Here is a 19663-nt window from a genome sequence, read left to right on the forward strand (position 1 = left end):
TGCCCAGCTTGCTGAGGATGGCTGGCTGGCCCAGGGCCATTTTGCAGAGGTGAAGATTTACATTTTAAGATAAAACCAGTGCATACTGGGAAGTACAAAGAGATGGATTGGCAGATGCTTAGTTTCAGGGAAAACAATCCTCTCTGGGTTTGTTCAGATCAGGTCTCATCCCAGTTTGCACAATGTTATTCCACCTGGAAGAAGGGATACCAAGACACAGTGCTGGATGCATCTTATATCTGGTTTTATATTTGGTTTTGCATTTACAAATGCAGTTACTGCTTCATTTTGAATCATACAATAGTGTTTGCCTCATTTTTCTTGGAACCTAATATTTTTAGAGATACTTAAGTGAGTTTAGTACCTGTTTGTAAATCAACCTTTGGCACACAGAAAAAATGGCAACAATGAACTACATGCCAACATGTAGTCTGCTTTTTCCATGATTTAATTTTTTAACAGATTTGTGAAGAATTATTTACAGAAAATTCTACAGAGGATCAATTATATGTTCCTTCATTATTATTCCACAAGTTAGAGTGACTATTGGTATTAGTAAATATTGAAGAACAAGCTCTGAAGAACCCATATACTGTTAATCATTGGATAAGAGAAAAGGCTGCCCTCCATATAGTTCTGATAGTTATTTCACAAACTGGTTTTTGATTGTCAGTTGTTCTGAGCTGTAATTAAGTCCACACAGATTTACTGCACCTTACAATTTTCTTTTTGTTCATCTTGCTCAATTAGTCCTTGTTCATTTAAAGAGCTTTTGGCTTTATGCATCATATGACTCCCCCTGGTATTATCATAGACTGTTTTTGTGGATTGCTTATATGGGCAAAGTGGTGACCTTGAAGTAGATCTCATTGGTGGAAGAGCAGTTACTTCTTGGGACTGCTGTTCATTATTTACCTGTGAGACAAACAAAAATGTCCTGTTTTACTGCAAATGGAAAACCATATTAGCTTTCTGCAGTGGGTCAAGTCAACTGCAATAGATTAAATATAGGCAATTTGCAAAAAACATGTACATACATACTGAAAACAGAAAAAAATATTTTGAAGACATATTTCACTTTAAGTATACAATACAGTGAGACTTGATATCAATCCTTTTGGTGTGGCATAAGTTGGAGTACCTGCTACACATCTGGCAAGCTATTTGCTAGGAGCAGCAAAAAGATACACCAGGAACAGACAGCACTCAACCTGATCACTAAAGTACCAGGTATTGCATACCGAGATCTGTATTTCATTTTTCCTGTACATATTCTGCAAACTTAGAACATAGTTGTCACTTTTTTTGCTGACATCTGGACAGAAACCACTGATTTCACATTTCAACTGATGTGCAGTCAAAGCTCTCAGTTTAAATTCTACATTAAATTCACATAGGAAAGTGAATAAATTTATGTATGAAAATGACAGGGCATATTTTAAACACCCTGAGAAATTTGCAACAGTTTGAAATGGGGTGTCTGAAATGAAATACATATAAGTACCTGTCAAATAGAAGGAAACAAGCCTTATTTCACTTTTAAAATAAGATACACTGTTTACTATATTAATATAAAGCATGAAACAGCATGTTTTGATGGTTTCAACAAATGAAGAAATGATAGTATATGCAATTCCTCCACAAATTCCCAGATGTACGTCACCTTGAAATAAGCCATATACATATATCCAGCAATGTCCAAGAAAGGAGGACACAAATTCCTGGAACTGATGACTTCTTCATATTTATACATGGCGGGTGGGAAACCCTGAAATCTTAATTTCTCCTATATAGTTGAAGGTAAGGAGTATCTTTGTCCTTAGACCTAGACAATACAACCTTAGGCAAAGAAGAAGACTGTTTGGGAAATCCCTCATCCAGTTAAAATAAAAACAATTTATTTCTGATTACTTGTTATTTGCTGTAATCTTGACTACAGTCAGCGAGAGCCTACAACAAGCTTACACCATCCTGGCAGGTGATTACTATACAACTTTCTGCAGCGAGGACTTCCTTTCTTTCTTGCACTACTGAGTTTCTTTACAAGTAACACCCTCAACTTTTTTCTAAAGTTACAGCTAAACATGAATATATGAGTGTAAATAAAAGTTTACTGACATCACTTAATGAAACAATAATAAAAAACAGACCTTCCAGGCAATGTCTGTAAGAAGCAGTAAATTTTGGCAAGTAGGGTAATTAACCCTTGAAACAACATACACGAGTTCACTGGACTCACTCTCACTTCAAAATACAGATTTTCTATTGCTATAGCTCGAAACAAATTATGGCTCTGATCTGATCTGTCTTCCCAATAGTGTTTTCTGCACCCAAAACCTATACATCCACTAACTATGTGGCTCTTGCCTTTCCTTACTTTTGCTATCTTGTCAACCTACTTCATGTGCTAACATAAAATAACTGCATTTAAAAAAAAAACCCAAACAACAACCAAAAAAAAAAAAAAAAAAGGAAAACCCAAAAAAACCCAAGCCCAAACCCAAAAATTGTACTCTTGCTTTATGGCTTCACTTTTGGCCGTGTGGCAGACTCCACTGATTGCCAAGAGAACGCTATTGTGTAACCTCGCAAACTGGAAGAACTTTCATCTACTGGCATATTTCTATGTAGACTTCACGTAGAGCAATATCAATATATAATAACTATTCTCTTATTGCTCAGCTTGAGATAGCATGGTTAAGAACTTTGGAGAATATTTCAGACAACAGAAGATTTATTTCTGTCCTAAAGCTGGAACATTTTTCTATGATCTGCAAAGCATTTGCATCAGCTTAGGAAGAACACCTTATTCCGAGGTACTGTGAAACATTCAGTGTGTCATATTACTGAGAACACCTGCAAAGTTAATGTAAACTTCAGTTACTTTCAAAACTTAACTCTGTAGTATTTATTTGTTATGATAACCTTAAAATCTGGTAAACACTAACATTAAAGTCTAGTTTCTTTACCATCTTAATGTTCTCTATTTACATGTTTAACAGTCTCTCAAAGATCTGTAGTTATTTTATAGCATCTTGAATTCCAAGAAAAGTTGTTAGTAGAAAACTTTAAGCTTCAACTCTGATTCCCAGAAGTTAATTATTTTGCTGTTTACTTTTCCTGAAATCTAAAAAAAACACATTATGAGGAATATCTGATCTTTAATGTCCAGTATAAGAAATTGAAAATATACCTGTATTTAATTTACATTTCTCAGTGGATTTCCCTATGAAGCCACAAATTACAACACAAGAACAATTTGCAGATTGCTAGCATGGTTCAGACCTCTGACATGTTTTAGTGATTTAATATTTATGATCTTATCTTCACTGTATTGCTGAGAAATTTAAAGAATGATGATACGTCCTCAAACTTACTTGGCAAGATGAATACTTTTAGTGAATGTATTAGTTTTCCCCACAGCTTTCACGCCCAGATAATTTTTTGTAGTTACCTTTTGTGGTTTGCTGCCACCAGGTGTTGAACAGGAGAGCTCACCAAGATTGTCTGGTTCGCATTTTTGCACATCTTGTGTAGGCAAAGACAGTTTCTCGCTTGGGGAAGTCAGATGGGGACTGGTTCTTAGACCTAGGGTGGTTCTGCGTAAGATGTAGGGGCTAACCTTTCCACTGGGGATATCAGCAAACCCTGAAAAATAAACAGCTTATATTAAGAACAGCTAAATAAGTTACACTTTCTCAAATGGATCTTCTCTTTTATCACAACAGGGATAAAAAATAGCCGATTAAAATAATTTGTTCTATTGAAGAAAAAGGATCAAAAACATTGCTGAACAGATCTTGCGCATTCCAAAATTCATATGCAAGCCCTGAAAACTGTAGACAAGGTAAAACAGTAATTCTATAGAGCAAAGTTTTTCAAACAAGTGTTTGGTGGTTTTCTTTACAAGTACATTATTATTCAGAGAATAATTTCAGTCTGTAATCATGTATTGGTTTTACTAGAATTCAACCAGAACACAATGCCGTGACATGATATTCTTAATTTTTCATCTTTTTCTCTGTGTTGAACTATTTTGTCTATTAACTCTCTATTTAGTCTAGAAGTCAAACATTAACTGGCACATATGTTCTCAGAACAGGTGTATTTCCAGAAAAATAATAATGCTGACGAGACAATGAAATGCAAATAACGTGTAGACTTGGAAATCCCAACTTCTGGGAGCAATCACTGAAGTTGAGGTGATTAAGTATTCCTATGGCTTGTCTGTTAAAATTGCAATTGCATTTATTATAAAGGCGTACTTAATAGGTAGTTGAACATACAAGATATTTTTCAAGCCCTGATTTGTGCTTTCTGCTATAGTGAACCCTTATGTGGAATATATCAGGCTACCTAATTTCACTGTATTCGTAGTAGAATGAAACTGAATTCTCATGAAGATGGTAATATATTGCTGCTACAGGCCAGACAGTTTCAACCCAGGGAATTTTTATCAATTTAATATATTGCCCGTTAACACACTTTTAATTACTGATTCTGATACTGAAAGAAATAAAAGCACACAAATAAACAAACATTTTGGGAAAATACCTTTGCTTCCCTCCAGACACCTCTCCTCCCCAGTTTCTGGTCTCCAATCACTCCTCTGCATGCTACACCTTCAGAGAGGTGATGGAAGAGCAGGAGATGGGGTCAGATCCTACACCTTGTTTTTAACTCAGTTGTTCAGCCATGGAGAAAGCCACTGGCTGTAGTCCCTCTGGGGTCATGCTTCATCCCTCAGTCTCCTCTCAGTTCCCCCCCTTGAGCTGCCCCCAGCTCCTGCCCCTGCTCAGGCCACCACCACAACCCCTCAGCCCCACGTCCTGCTCAGTATATGCTGTTTCAGCATTACTCCTGTCCCTTCAGCCCCAGCATTGTTTTTCCTTCATCTCAGCATTTACCACTTCCTTACTCACATTTTCTCAGAGACATGACAAACACCTCTGACTGGTTCCATTTTGGCGTGCAGTTTTGTCCTTTGGAGACAGCTGGTCCCATCCGTGTCTGGCCCAGAGCAGCTCTGATCTCCTTCCTCAGAGTACCCCTTCAGCCCTCACCACCAACCGCTTGCCAGTCAGACCCCACATGGCTATCAACCAGCTTTTTGACCCCATAAGGAGTAACACTGAAGGAACTGTGGGGCAACAGAAGGAGCAAACATGACTCCATCACAGCATAGTAGTCTAGCAGTCCAGTCCTGCAGCCTTTAGGATTATATTCACTCCACAACTGGTCTCCTGTAAGTTTCAGTGAATGGTTCAGATAATGCTTTTAAGTGACTAGAGCAAGTCTTCTGTCAGCAAAACTTTGTTGCTGTTACATATCATATGCTTAGCCTCTAATATATGCATCAACGAGGAACTACAAAGTTGTGACTGCCAGGACCATTTAACTCTTAGCAGAATGGTAGTTATTAAACCAACATAAACTTCTTATGCTGGTCTAACAGTGCAGCTCCACAAACACTAACTTGGCACTAACTGGAACATCTCCCACTGACTACTTTCACCTTTCATCGTTGTCACCAAAAATGTTTGCTTAGTCACCTACTCACCCAGAGTAAAACTAATTCAGCAAAACAAAAGACAAAAAAAAACTACCTCTATGCTCAGAGAATGTTTGCTTTTATAGAACACTATAAATACCTTTTTTCACTACTTCTGGAAGGCCATCTGGCTCACCATCTGTATTCTCCTGACCCAGCAGATATTGACAGATGTCATCCTTCCTTTTTTTTTTGGACAAAGTCTCTGGCACAGGGGATCTTGGTTCTCCATTATCTTTCTTGTTGTCTTCGTATCTCTGCCTTTTACTTGAAAGCTTAGTAGTATCTTCATCTGACCTCATCTCTTTGACAGATTGATTGCTCATTGCTAATGAGTTTTCCAAATTCAGCAAAGGAGTGCTGACAGCATCCCTTGTTGGCTTTTTCAGCTGAGCACTCAACAAATTGACTTGTGTTTTTAGCATCTCATTTGCTTCCTCTAGTTTATAATATTTAACAATTAGAGAGCAATACTTCTCTAAGTTCTCATTTGCTTCTCTGGTTTTAACTTCTATAGATTCCTGTAATTCTTCCAGTTTTAACTTAATTTCTTCTGTAATGGCATTCTCATCAGCACCTTTCAAAGCAAAATATCATTACTCATATAACAGACATAAAAAATGATGCATATATAAAAATTTATAATGCAATAATCACACATCTTTTAATTAAATATACATGTTCTTTAACTGTGCAACTATAAAAAAAGTGACAGTGTGACAGTGTATAACAAAATCAGTAATATGTTAGACATAATAATATATTTGCTAAATAGAGAACAAATGCAAAATTCAAAAAGAATCCTTGACTAGTGCACGGGCAAACATTTTTCCCTGTCATTTTGTAACTTCTGAACACTTGAGTTTGCACCCTTAAGTATCATTTAAAATACAGTGCATCTCATGAGATGAGCCAAAATATAAAGAATAAAGCATGAGAATCAGAGGGGAAAGCTTGCTGGAAAATTATAAAAATCACTAAAGTTTGTGTACAAGTTCTAAGAAAAACACTCCCCTTCTTAAGTCACTTTTAACCACAAAAATGTAATATTTAAAATATATATTCATAATCCACAGTTGCCTCTGATACTTTAAGGGAAAGATGAACTAGATTTTGAAAATGTTTGACGCATTTGCAGTTGTACTTTATACTAGTTAAGAATTATGCTCTGTATTAAGAGCTGAATATGCAAATGGATATTTTAGGGAAAAAAAGTTTTACAAACTACTGCACTGCTAAGAAAGCATTAAGATTGAATATAGATTGAGTTACCTTCTTTCTCATTCTTTGAGACAGTTAGATTTTTCTTCTTCAATAGTTCATCATGTTCAGCTAGTTGTTTCTGCAACATTTCCTTTTCCTGTTCCATCTGCTTACATGATTTCATCCACAGCTGCACTCTACTGTTGGCAAATTCATTTTCCTTCTTCAGTTGAACTATAATGTTAATATTATCAGCCTACAAAATAAGAAATGTAGTTATTAAATCAGAAACATAATTCTTCCACTTAAACATTACGACGTCAAACAGAAGCTCAACTGTTATGCAGTATTAGCTGTAGAGCATGGTTATAACATATACTTGTTTGCTAGTTTCTGTGCAACCTCATTATAGCAACTCCTTTACTGCAGGAAACAAGAAAGTTCTCGTACTTGACAGGTACACCTCAGCAGAAAAACAAGAATTCAAATACCAATAGGGGAGACAACTCTCTTCAGATGTACCAACAAATAATGAAAGTTCAGATACTGATGTCAAGACTAGCATCCTACCTATGAGAAAGCTGTATGAACTCTGAAGCAGTAGTCTTTTTGCCTGTTATCACTTCATTGACATGGCATATGAAAGTGCTGCTTTCACATAACAGATTTCAAACCAATACTCTACCTTTTAAAGTCCTGTCTCCTAGTCTGAGTCTCCTTTATTCTTCTTTTTGTCCCTAATGCATCTTATTACTACAGAGGCAAGATAAGCCAGCCTGCTTTGCACTCTAAAATTCAGCTCAAAAATACTATTCTGAGCAGCAGCAAGTAATTTCTTTCCACTCACTTCCACTCTCCTGGGCTGCTCCCTGCCCACCTGGTCTGGTAACAACCTGTGTGCAAATACAATACAGTGAGCACAGCTGGAAGCCTTGTATGCCACATTTATACTATTATGGGTATTGTTTTCTGTCACCGACACATATCCTACAGTACTATATAATTGGACTGCTGGAATTAAACAAATTAACATCACAGTGGAGGGCCTGATGGAATAAAGAACTGTTGAGCAAGATGAATGTATTGCAGTTCAGTGTTTACTTGCCAGTAAATTGAATTGACTATGTTTCTTCAAGAGTGCATTTAGAGAGATACTCATTCCCAAAGTGGGAGTAGAGTTTGAGCCAGCAATCACAGAAGCAGAACAGAAAAAAAAAAGATAGATGAGATAAATGTAGGGGAGATTAATACAGAAATTCAGTTGTATAGACAGTTAAACTTCACCTGTGCTACTAGAAAGCAAATCAAGTACATCTAGAACTGTTCCCAGCTATCAGTTGTCCACAGTATGTGGAGCTCATGTTCTATCATCACTGAGAACAGTTCTGTCATTTAGAGAATTATACTAGTTAATAATTGTAATGAGAATTCTATATAAAATGGAATTGATAAACTCTCAAGAATCAAGACTAATGCTTAAGACAGAACATGGTATCTTTTATGATCAAAGTAATTCAGAAATAGAAAACAGAGACACTGCAAAATCTCTTTGAGTGTATTCTAACCATGTTTTAACTTTAACCCAGTTGCAATGTTCAGCATAGACAATAGAGTGCTGTGTTTAGTATCACATAAACCAATTCTAGGTGATCTCAGTCTTGGCATAAGTAACAGAATTTTTTCTAATGTAGATCAATAGTAACAATATGTCCTTGCTGCTCCATATTCTCATTAGTGAAACAAAGGCTGTATCAAAGTCAAACCAAAACTCTGGAGCAGCGGTTCTCAATCCTATGTTTATTTTACCACACAGTGCCTTGCGTCTCATGTAATTGGCAATGATTATATATTTTTTTCTTACCTTAGTTTTTAGGAGTTCTTCTAAGGTTCGATTAGCTTCTTTAAGGGTATTATTTAGTTGTTCTTTATTTGACTTCAAATGCTCAATTTCCAGTTTCTGTGAGTTGATAAAGTGCTCCAGTGAATTCATCTTATCTTGACAGGCCTCAATTTCTACTTCATTCTAGAGAAAGAAAATGTGCCTAATTACTATGATACTAAAAAGGACATTGAGTTGTCTTTTAAAGATGTACTTAAGAGCATATCACAGCCCCCAGGAATTCCACAGCAAATTTGCTTGATATGTTTTAAGGAGTTTCAAACACAGAATAATTTGCCTCAAGTATACATTTTTAATACCAGAATCTTGCCTCTAAGAAGTCCGTCGTTAGAAGGCCCTTACATGTTACTATATCTTGCTGTTAAATTTACTTTATATTCACAAGAATAATTATTTCTTATAAATTTTCATAGTAAATTGTTTTCCTGTGTCTTACTGGCCTCAAGTACATATTCAGACAGATACTTCTGCAGAAAAGATGATGGCTCTTTGTATACTGCATGGCTGACATGCATTTCCAACAAATCTGCCCTTATATCCTAAAGTGGTTAGTCTTCCTTCTCCTTTCATACCTAGACAACAATTTCCTGGACTGAAACATACTGTTGGTTTACCTTTTTCAAGTACGTAGTCCCAGATCAATTATATATACACTTAACACTTACCGAGTTCGGAGGTAAAGTCACCTTTCACTGCTTGCTATATGGAAAAAATTTAACACTTTCTGAGTTCCAAGGTAAGTATAGAGTTTGGAAATATTGTTTACAAAGACAATTTCTTTCGCAATGGCATCAGCAAAATTTTGGAACACACATAGAATTTAATTGAAAACTCACAGAACCATTCTTCCCATTTTGATTTACCTTTCGGTTCGCTTCTGTCAGAGCATCCTGATATTCTTTCTTTGCTTGAAGTAGTCTGTCTCTGTATTCTGATATTTCTCTTCTCATTTCACTTTCTTTTTCTTTTAGTTCTTTCTGGACCATCTCCAAACTCTTAGTCAGTTCATTTTTTTCTGACATAGTTAGATGCAGCTGAATCTGTAAACAGTAACAGCACATTCTTTGGTATTTTGTATTTTCCCTCTGGAGAAACAGTTGACCCATTAAACTTTTTGACTTTATATCTGAAATGTCTTTGAATTTCCAAAAACAGCTTGGTAAGAAAAAAAGTATTTAACAGCAGCTAAACACACTGTAATCAAAGAAAGGAACATGTGAACACAAAAGGCGGGAAAGGAAGCAAAGGAGAGTCTTCTAAAAAGAAACGTTATGATCTGAGGGGTATGCTGAGTGCAAGTTTGCCAACACTGTTAAATCAAGCAGTGCTGCCAAAACCAAAGCTTTACCTCTCCAAACATTGTTCCCTCAGAGTGACTTGAGAGGTGAGGGGTCACTTTGCTCATCCTCCTTAAGATGACAAAACTTCTTAGGTATTTTTATTTTGATCCACTTTTATAACTGTACTTTTTGGAGAGCTAGCCTGTATTTCCATACAGGATTTCTGAAAGTTGCAGAAATGTCTTTTCTTTTCCCACTCAAAATCCTCAACACCACAACAGAAACAAGTCACTGGTTATAAAATTTTGTACATGTTAGTAGTAGATAAAAAGACCACTTAATCTGGTTTAAACACATAATATGTTCACAAATGAGACCTGCAGTCATCTAGATGGTAAGACATCCTCTAAGAATTAAATATGAACAAATTAAAGACTCTAAAACTGTTTCTTCCTTGACTGTCCTGAAAGTACTTTAATGCTACTGAAACACTGTAAGTAGTTTAGTGTTAAAACAAACTTGAGAAATGTTACATTTTTTTATCCATCATCCTCAGACTGGAGATTGAATGACTGTAATAGAGAGAATTTCTTGGCACTGCAAGATTTCTAGATATCCATCCATGGCCTTTATGACAAGAAAACATAGTTTTAATATACAGAAGAGGGAAAAAACTATTTACTAGTCAAATTCCATCTCAAAAGAGAACATTAAATTTTTGGAATTTTGGAATCAAGAAGCTCTAATACCGCACATTAGCACAGCTCCCTTCACCAACCTCCACATATTTACTGCACTTGAACATCTGGCCTTAAACATAGAAATACCATACATGGAGTTACTAACTTTGTTCTTTTCTGAATGTTCTTGAATAAACTGTATTTCTTCGGTGAGCTTGTTTCTTTCCGTAGTAAGTTCTTCCTGTAATTTGAAAATCTTCTGTTCAGTATCACTTAGCTTGACTTGCAGCTCAGTGTGACTTTCAGTCAGTTCATTTACCTGAAATTAAATTTTCCAGAATTATTTTTAAATCAAGTGTCATGATCTATAAATAATTTTTCTATATGCAACAAGCAGTTTTTAAGATGGGTTGTCTAATTGCCATAGCTGGTCTAACTCCAAGCAAAAGTCACAACAGGCTAATATTGCTTTCACATGGCAAGTATCCAATTGTTGTTTCACTTTCTTTTGAGCTCCTAAAGTACTTATTCTCGATATAAAAACTCACTCACCCAATCCTAATTTGTTTTTCCTCCTTTTCTTCTACAGGATTGAGGAAACTATCCTGCATTGTTTGATTACTTAAACTTCTATAGCTACTTCCAAGCAACCTTCCCATTCATCCTACACAGAACAAAGCCATGCTTTCCAGCTCTGTAGATTCAATGCAAATTCATAATTGCATTGGAAACATAATTTTAAAAATAGAATGCTTACTGTAAAAGTCTGAGGTTTAGTTATTTTTAAAAGTAATTTATTAAGGAAGTAATAAGCCCTGAGGACACTGTCCTTACTCCTAAAAAGGGAACTCTACCCTAATGGAAATGGTTTTACCTTTTTACATAAAGTGCTCTTTTCATAAAGGGTAGATTCCAGTTCCTTCTCAAGGTCCTTATAAGACACTTTTAGAACATTCAGGATATCCGGAAAGGTTTCATTATCAGAAAAATGTTGCTCCTTCAGCTTCAACTCAGCAATCAAATTCTGCAGGTTTTTTTTTTCCTGGTGCCAGCATTCATGCTCATGTTGCATTTGTGTCAGTTGTAGAGACAGCTGCTCTGTTTCTTTCACCTGCTTTTGAAAAGCACAATTTTCCTGCATCTTTTCCTCAAGTTTTTGTTTGCAATCCATCAATTCTTGAACAATTACTTCCCTCATTTGATCCAATTTGGTATTTTCATTCTTTATTTCCTGACATTCCTGTAATAGGATTGCTTTATCCTGCTCAAGACAAGCCACCTGATTAATCAAGACTTGTTTTTTTGTTCTAGCATCTGCTTCCTCCTTGCAAGAAAACTCTAATTTCTCACTTATATCTTTGAGGTTAGATTTCAGCAATACCACAGTATTTTCAAACTCATCCTTGATTTTCATCTTTTCTTCCTCCTTTTCTTCTAGCAGTTTTGCTGTAGTCAAATTCAAAGACTCTAGTTCAAGGATTCTTTCTTGCTTTTCTTTCAAATTTTTAGCCAAACACTCTTTTTGTGAGGTGAGGACATCAATCTGCAAGTTAAAACATTTTAGCTTTTCAGTCATCTCTTCCATTTCCATTGTTAATGTTTCTGTCTCTGCTTTAGCAGTCTCTGACTGAATAATTGCATCTTCTAGATTCTTCTCTGACATCTCTAACTCCCTTTCAAGCCTCTCTATTTTATCCAGAAGAGAGTCAGCTTTCCGTTCACTCTCTTTCAGCTTTTCAACAACATGGTGTTTTTTCTTCTCATCAGATTCAATTTTTACTTTCAGCTTCTCAATTCCATATCGCATTTGGTCTACTTCATTCTGTGCTGAGCTGAGTCTAGCTGCAAGTTCACCTTTTTCCATTAACAAGCCTTCCAAAGATCTGGAAAGCTTTGAATTTTCCAGTTCTGATGAATGTAATTTACTCTGTATCATTTCCAACTCTCTTACAATCAGCTCTTTCTCCTTCTTCAAAGCTATTGCTTCGTTTTGGAGTTTTTCTAAGGCGAAAGACATAGCATCATCTTCCAAACTTCGCAGCTTCTGCAGAAGATGATCTTTTTCATTTGATAACTGATTGGCATCAGATTTTGCAGTCTCAGGCAGAGTTGTTTGTGTTCTCATTTCACCCTCTAACCTTCTAACAAATTCAGTAGAATTCACCTTAGTTGACTCTAGCTCTTTGAATTTCTCCTGTAGCTTCTGATACAGTTCTTTTTTATTTTCAGACAAAATACTCAGTTCTTGGCCAATATGGTTTCTCTCAGCTGTGACTGAAACAAGGTGTTCTTGAAAGCTAGAAATAGTTTTCAGATTAACTTCCCTCTCTCTTTCTAATTGCTGACATTTTCCCTGAAGCGTTTCAATATCATGCTCTTTGAACAAGGCATGGTTCTCAATATTAACTTGCTTAGATTTTGGACTCCTCTGGTCATTTTCTGCCGCAAGAAATTGTTCATGACAATCTCTCTTGGTCATTTCTACATCATCCAATGTGTCAGCTGCATTAGACAATCTAACGTTATATACCTCCAGCTCAGACTTTATGTTCTCAGGTTCTTTTTCTAGTGAGACTACTTCAGGATGCAATTGCTCCTTATTGACAGAGACTGATTCCAGTTTTTCCTTTATGTCACAGTTTTCTTCCCTAACAATAGTAGCTTCCTCCAGTTCTGCAAAAGCTGAGCTCTTCAGGGTTGGTTGTGCATTTTGAAAATTTAGCTCTAATTGCTGAACTTTCATTAGTAAATCAATATGTTTATGGCTTTCTTCTGTCTCATAGATCAGCTTCAAATTTTCAGCAGTCTGTTGTTTTGCCTTCTCCTGAAATGTTTCAGTGGTTTTTTGATTTTCACAGAAATCCCCTGCACTCAAAAACATACTACTATTGGAAAATGACAATGCACTGGCATGGTCTGAAGGGCTGGTTAATTTTCCTGAAGTATTTCTACACCCGTGTTCTCCAGGAATCTTCTCAGTATAATCTTCCATTAATCTTGCTTCAGTGGTCTCAGTTACATTTTCACACACAGAGGTATCTCCTACAGCCATTTTCTCACTGGAGATTAGTTTAAGGTTATTGCTTTTCAGTGCTGAGTTTTCAATAGGCACTCCCAATTGATAAGGACTATTGTTTCCTTGTTCGGTGTTCTGCAAGGGTTAAGAATCAATCCATTAAAAAAGTAAAATATTATATGTAAGAAAAAAACAAGTTGAGTTTTAAAAGATTTTTTAAGTTAGTAAAGCTTCTCCTCTTATGAAAAATGAATAGATAGCATCCTTCTCTACATCAGAATCTGCTTTCTCATTGAAAGGATTTACACTTATTTATACACACGTGCATCTCTGGCCAAAAGGTTTTAAAGATATTGAGGGAGAAATTTCAGCCAAATTTACTGAACGACTAAGTGCAAAGATATCACATGACTCCATATTTTGGAAAGACATGTGTCTATGTGACAAAATGAAAAATTATTAGTATCACTAATGGGGGAAAGGTTTACTGCTCACATTCTATTAGACACCAGAGAATCCTCAAGGGACACAAGTCCAAATCCTCAAACAATCCCTTTTCCAAATTACTATTGTTTGTCAGAGCTGGACTTACATTTGGCGCCACCTGATGCTCTCATCTGAAATAATACAAATGAGTAACTTCAAAACTTGAGGACTCCAAAAAAAGAACTGGGTCTGAAGGCAGCACCTAAATGATCTGTATGGAGTTCTTCATCTTAAGAAAGCTCCAGCTACGTATGGTAAGGAACAGTATTTCTTTCTTCAGGTGTCTATGTATCAGCATGGATGCTCTATGTGAATTGCAAGCAACACATACAACTTAAAGATTTTCTTCTCTGCAGGAAACAGTTGCTCAGTGCTGCACAGCTGGACAAAATGTAGAGCTTCAAGATGCTTTGACTGTGAGAGCAGTTAAACTTTCTGAGTCAGTGTTGACTGGGCACTGGAGGCCACTTGCACAGAACTTAATGGTCAAAATGGGAATTCTCACAAGCAGAGAACACACCTGTTAGATTTACTTTTAAGGGGAATTAGTTTCATACACTGTATGCAAGAATTAAACTGTTTTTCCTCCCTTCTGAGTGAAGCTCTGATTCTACCACTCCTTCTTACGAGGAGCAGCAAAATCTAGTTCACCAGTTACACGTCATCTACAGCACTGAAAAAGAGAGACAGAGCTGACTCCCAGATTTCTTGTTCCCTTTGGTATTTTGAAGGAATTCAGGCTGAAATGAAAATTAACTGTTCTGCTACCAGCTCATTCTGTTCTGCTGTTGATGGTACCGAAAGGAATTAGAGGTGTGGACACAGTCCTAGATTTCTTGTCCCATGAAGGGACATGGGAAGCCTGTGCATCTTTAACCAGCTGTGTTAAATCAGAGATCTAAGCCTGTAAGCACAATACGGATACATACAGTGCATGCACACCCACTAGCACAGCAGGATCCACACTGACACAGATATGAAGAAAACCCAATAAAGTAGTATTACATAACTAATAGACAATTTTTTTTGTTTTGTCATAAGTTATTTCTCATGGTCCTTGTCATGCATAAACCAGAACTAAAGGTACAGATTTTTTTTTCTACTTTCTCTAAGGAACAGTACCGCTTCTGTGGGACACAATTTGAAACACATTTAATTTCAAAATTTAAATTTGGCTTGCCATAAATCAAATGGTATACATAAAACTGATTTGCATGACCGCAGTTACTTACATTTTCAATATCTGTGCACAGCAGTGAATGAGAACTTAAATCAAGGACTTGTAGTTGAAGTCTTGCTGCTTCCAGCTCCAAAGACAGATTCTCAGTTTGTTTTCTTTCTGCTGCCAGTTTGCACTCCATCTCCATAGTCATGTTATTCAGTTTCTGTTGCCATTCTTCCTTGTCAGATAGATTTTGCTGTTTGAGATGATCTATTTCTTTTCTTTCAGAGAGTATAACTTCTTTCAGCTCTTGTATTTCCTCATTTTTCATATTCTCTTGAATGTGAAATTGGGCTTCAAGCACCTTGATGGCCTTCTCATATGTTTGACACTGCATCTGAAGTTCTTCAATTCTACTCTCAAGGTTAGAATTTCTAGGAGTAATACTCCTAGGCTCTCCAACAGAGTCCACTTTGTGATCATTATGACAGTTTTCAACCAAAAGTTTTGTTGTACCTCCTGGAATTTCTTCTGCAGAACTGTCCAGCTGACTCATTTCCTCTGTCCATTTGCACGTACCACTGTTACAAGAATCAACCACCTCACTTACTTCTATAAAACAGGGACATTCAACATGATCTGAGGAAGAAATCGTGGACTTAGTTTCATCTAAGTTAGATAGTGTGTCATTTTGGCTAGAAGACAATGGCACTCTGATAGAGTCTATATGAGCACTGCTCAGACTTGTCGACAGTGCAGAATTTTCTGCCTTCAGTATTTCAATACAAGACTGTAGCTCAGATATCTTTGAGCTCATACTGCAGTGTTGTTCATATAATTTTAGATGTTCATTTTGGAAAGACAAAAGCTTTTCCCTTACTTCAGCAAAGTGTACTTTAACTTCTTTGCTGGACAATTTTAAATCTTCATAGTCAGAACTGGGTCCAGTACTGCATTCTTTAAGTCTGAAGGGCATTTCCTTACCATCAAAATATATTCTCAGATCACTGTTATTACTTTGATCCATAAGTTCATCAGAAAAAATAGCTTTCTCTGCTTTTAAATTTTTATCTGCATTCATTATGTTCTCTTTCTCCTTTGTCACTTTATTAATACCTGTGATGTCATTGATTTCTGAGTCTTTAAATCCAGAGGCTAATACAACATTCTCACTCTGCAACCTCTCACATATTTTCTCGAGCTCACTCAGGCTGTTTATTGCTACCTGCAAAGAGGATGCCAGCAAGACAGATGAATAACTTTCATCTATTCCTCTTTTGCCACAATTCTGGGAAGCACTATCATAATTACACTCCAGTGGGTGGCCATCCTCATCTAACACTGTAAGTGGAGAATGGGAAGTTTTCAACTCTTTAACAGACAGTAGCTCTTGCTGCAGGCTCTCTTTCTCTCTCACACTTTTCTCAAGTTCTACTTCCATGACTTTTAAAGCAGTCTCCAGCTGCACGACTTCTAACCTGCAGTTCTCTAGGGAGAGTTCTCTGTCCTCAAAATCCATTTGAAGAAGCTCAAGTTTAACTTGGTATTTATTCAGCTCAACATTCTTTTCTTCCATGGACTTCCTCAACTGTTCTGAATGGAGTCTCCATTCACCACTAATGTCACACATTAGAGGTTCACTTTTTGTTTCTAGTTCCTTCCCCAATTGCTCCTTGTCTTGAAATATGATACCACATTGATCTTGCATTGCATTTTGTGTTGCCTTGACATTTAACATTTCCTGTCTTAAGCAGTCAAGCTCCATAGAAGATACATGTTGGATACTGGAAAATTCTGACTGAAGTTGCTGAAGTTCTTGAACCAAATCCTTTTTTTTTTCTTCTGAAGCTATTAGTTTATATAAGATATCTTTATTCTCACTAAATACCTGTTTCTCTTGTTCTAATTTTGCTTTCTTTTCCTCAAATTCAATTCTCTGTTCTCTCAAAATGCTCATCACATTTGCATTTTCTTCTTCTACCAATTTATACTTTTCTTGCAAAACTTTCAGTTCAGTTTGGACTTCTTCAGTTCTTGATTCAATACGTTGTCTTTCCTCCTTGTGTTTTCCAGACATTTCAGAAATTATTTCTTCTCTTTCCTTTAAACTATTAGAAATATTTTTATTTGCTTCCAGTAAAGTTATTTGTTCTTGCTCTAAAGCTCTGCTTAAATCCCTAAGGGTTGCATTTTCTTCAGTAAGTTCCTCAATTGTTTTGCTATATGAGCAAATCATTGAAGTCATGTCCTTCTTCTCTGAATCCCATGTTCCAGTCATGAACTTCAGCTGTCTTACTGAATCCTCAAGTAATTTATTATTGATCTTTAAATCCTGAAGCTCAGCTTGTCGGTTTTCTAATCTTTCATTCAGAGTTTGAAGTTGCATGTCCTTTTCCTCAAGAATAGCTAAAGTTTTTTCAACTAATTTCTGTCGTGCTGAAATATCTGCTTGCAAGTTACTAATGTGCTGTTTAGTTTCTGCCACAAAGCTTTCATGCATCTGTTCTACATTAAATAATCTTTGCTCCGTTTCACCCTTTATTTTCAGTAAGTCTTCATACTGCTGCTGTTGATTTGAATTCAGCTGCTTTTGAGCCACTAAGGAAATCTCAAGAGAAGAGATCTGGTCTCGTAAAACGGCCAGATCCTTAGTTTTTTCTACTTTTAGAAGAGTAGGACATCTGTGATCCTCACCAAAGGAGTTATTTGCTGCAAGCTGCGTATTATCTAAGCCAGTTTTATCCTGACCGCTTCCTAAATTACCTTCTCCATCTTCTGTCATTTCGGAAGTATCTTTTGCTTTTAGAAGACAACAGATTTTTTCATATTCACCAAGCAGGTCATGGTAACATTGCTCCCTTTGCAGCCCTTCACTTGCTGCTAACTGTAATTTTTCTTCTAGTTCACCTACTTGGTTGGTAAGCTGTAATATTTTACAGGACATATTTTCTATCTCTTTACAGTAATTTTTATCAGAACATTCTGCTTTCCACTGAAGTTCATCAAAAGCTTTTTTTTGATCTTTTAATTCTACAATTTTACATTCCAGCATGTCTTTAAGTTCTCTAATCTCTGTGCTTTTTCTGCCACTTTCAGTTTCCATCATTCTGACTTTCTCACTGTGCTCATGATTTTTGATTTTCTGACTTTGAAGGGAACTCTCCAAGTCATCAATACGAATTAGCATACCTTCCTTTTCAGACTTAAGTTTATTTATAAGATGATCGTTTTCATTTTTCCATCGAGAAAAAGCAGTAGCCTCTTTCTGCAAATCTTCACATTCTCTCTGCTTGAATCCAAGCAGCCTCTGCAAAGCTTCTGATTCTTCTTCCATTTTACTTATTTTGCAGTTTTGTTCTTTAATATGATTATCTTTTTCCTTGAGCAGGTCTTGGGTAGAATATTGTTGCTTTTCCATGTCAGCTAAAGCTATTTTCAGCTTCTCCAGTGAAAGGGAGCTCTCTTGTTTCTTAAGTTTCTCTTCCAGTAACTTCAGCTCTGCTTCCTGAGAAGTATTCTTACCTGGAAAAGAAAACACCATCAAATGTTTGCCAGTCAATACTGGCAATTCCACTTATAATTTTCTAGATGAAATATTACTATTTACTTTTTACTATTTTCAATTCTTATTCTAGTGCAAAGCATTACTCTTAAGTTATATCACTAGATAAAGGATTGTTTATATCATCTTAGGCTATTGGACGCTATGTACTCATCGACATTGACATCAACCTTCTGCTCTGCAGTCTGATACAAGCCTGCACTCCAAGGCAGTCAGTCCTTATTTCTCAGATGTAACTACCTGTTGTTTCTGTGTCTTATTTTCACCAAATTTTTATATAAAGTAGTGTTGCTTTTTTTTTAAAAAAAAAAAAAAACAGGACAGGTCTAATTCCAGTATGTGACTTTCCTGTGCATCATTCTTATATGCCATTTCTGCAAAAGAAAATCTAATTCTACATCATCATTCTCCAAATTGTCATAATTGTTTCTCTGCCCTGATAGGAACAGACTATGAACCACCAAGGACAAGTACAGGGCAGGGGGAGAGGGCAGGGGGAGAGGGCAGGGGGAGAGGGCAGGGGGAGAGGGCAGGGGGAGAGGGCAGGGGGAGAGGGCAGGGGGAGAGGGCAGGGGGAGAGGGCAGGGGTGAAAGCATTACACTCCACTAGCTAATTCATAAAGGCTGCAAATTTTCTACACAATCAAAACCAAATCATCAGTTGAAAGGCAATGAAAATTTTGGTCATTAATTTTAAGGAGAACAGAATCAAGTTCAAAAGCTTCATTATGAAATTTTACCTGAAGTTTGATAGATGCACATCAACAAGAGGCATTCTATCCCATTTTTTCATTAAGATCCAGCAGAACTACAAGGTCTATTT

General features: G+C 36.5%; 1 protein-coding gene across 1 annotated transcript in view; it reads right to left on the reverse strand.

The window, feature by feature from the left end:
* Positions 1 to 223: 223 nt before the first annotated feature.
* The window catches only part of CENPF (centromere protein F), a 43199-nt gene continuing 23759 nt past the window's right edge, over positions 224 to 19663 (reverse strand). The window contains 9 exon segments of the mRNA XM_032989519.2: positions 224 to 915; positions 3455 to 3648; positions 5652 to 6128; positions 6824 to 7010; positions 8616 to 8777; positions 9518 to 9694; positions 10781 to 10933; positions 11489 to 13765; positions 15349 to 18800. Of these exon segments, the coding sequence (XP_032845410.2) occupies positions 706 to 915; positions 3455 to 3648; positions 5652 to 6128; positions 6824 to 7010; positions 8616 to 8777; positions 9518 to 9694; positions 10781 to 10933; positions 11489 to 13765; positions 15349 to 18800 (7289 nt within the window). The 3' untranslated portion in view covers positions 224 to 705.

Source organism: Tyto alba, unplaced genomic scaffold (genome assembly GCF_018691265.1).
Source record: "Tyto alba isolate M040663 unplaced genomic scaffold, T.alba_DEE_v4.0 Super-Scaffold_16, whole genome shotgun sequence".
Classification (NCBI taxonomy): Eukaryota; Metazoa; Chordata; class Aves; order Strigiformes; family Tytonidae; genus Tyto; species Tyto alba.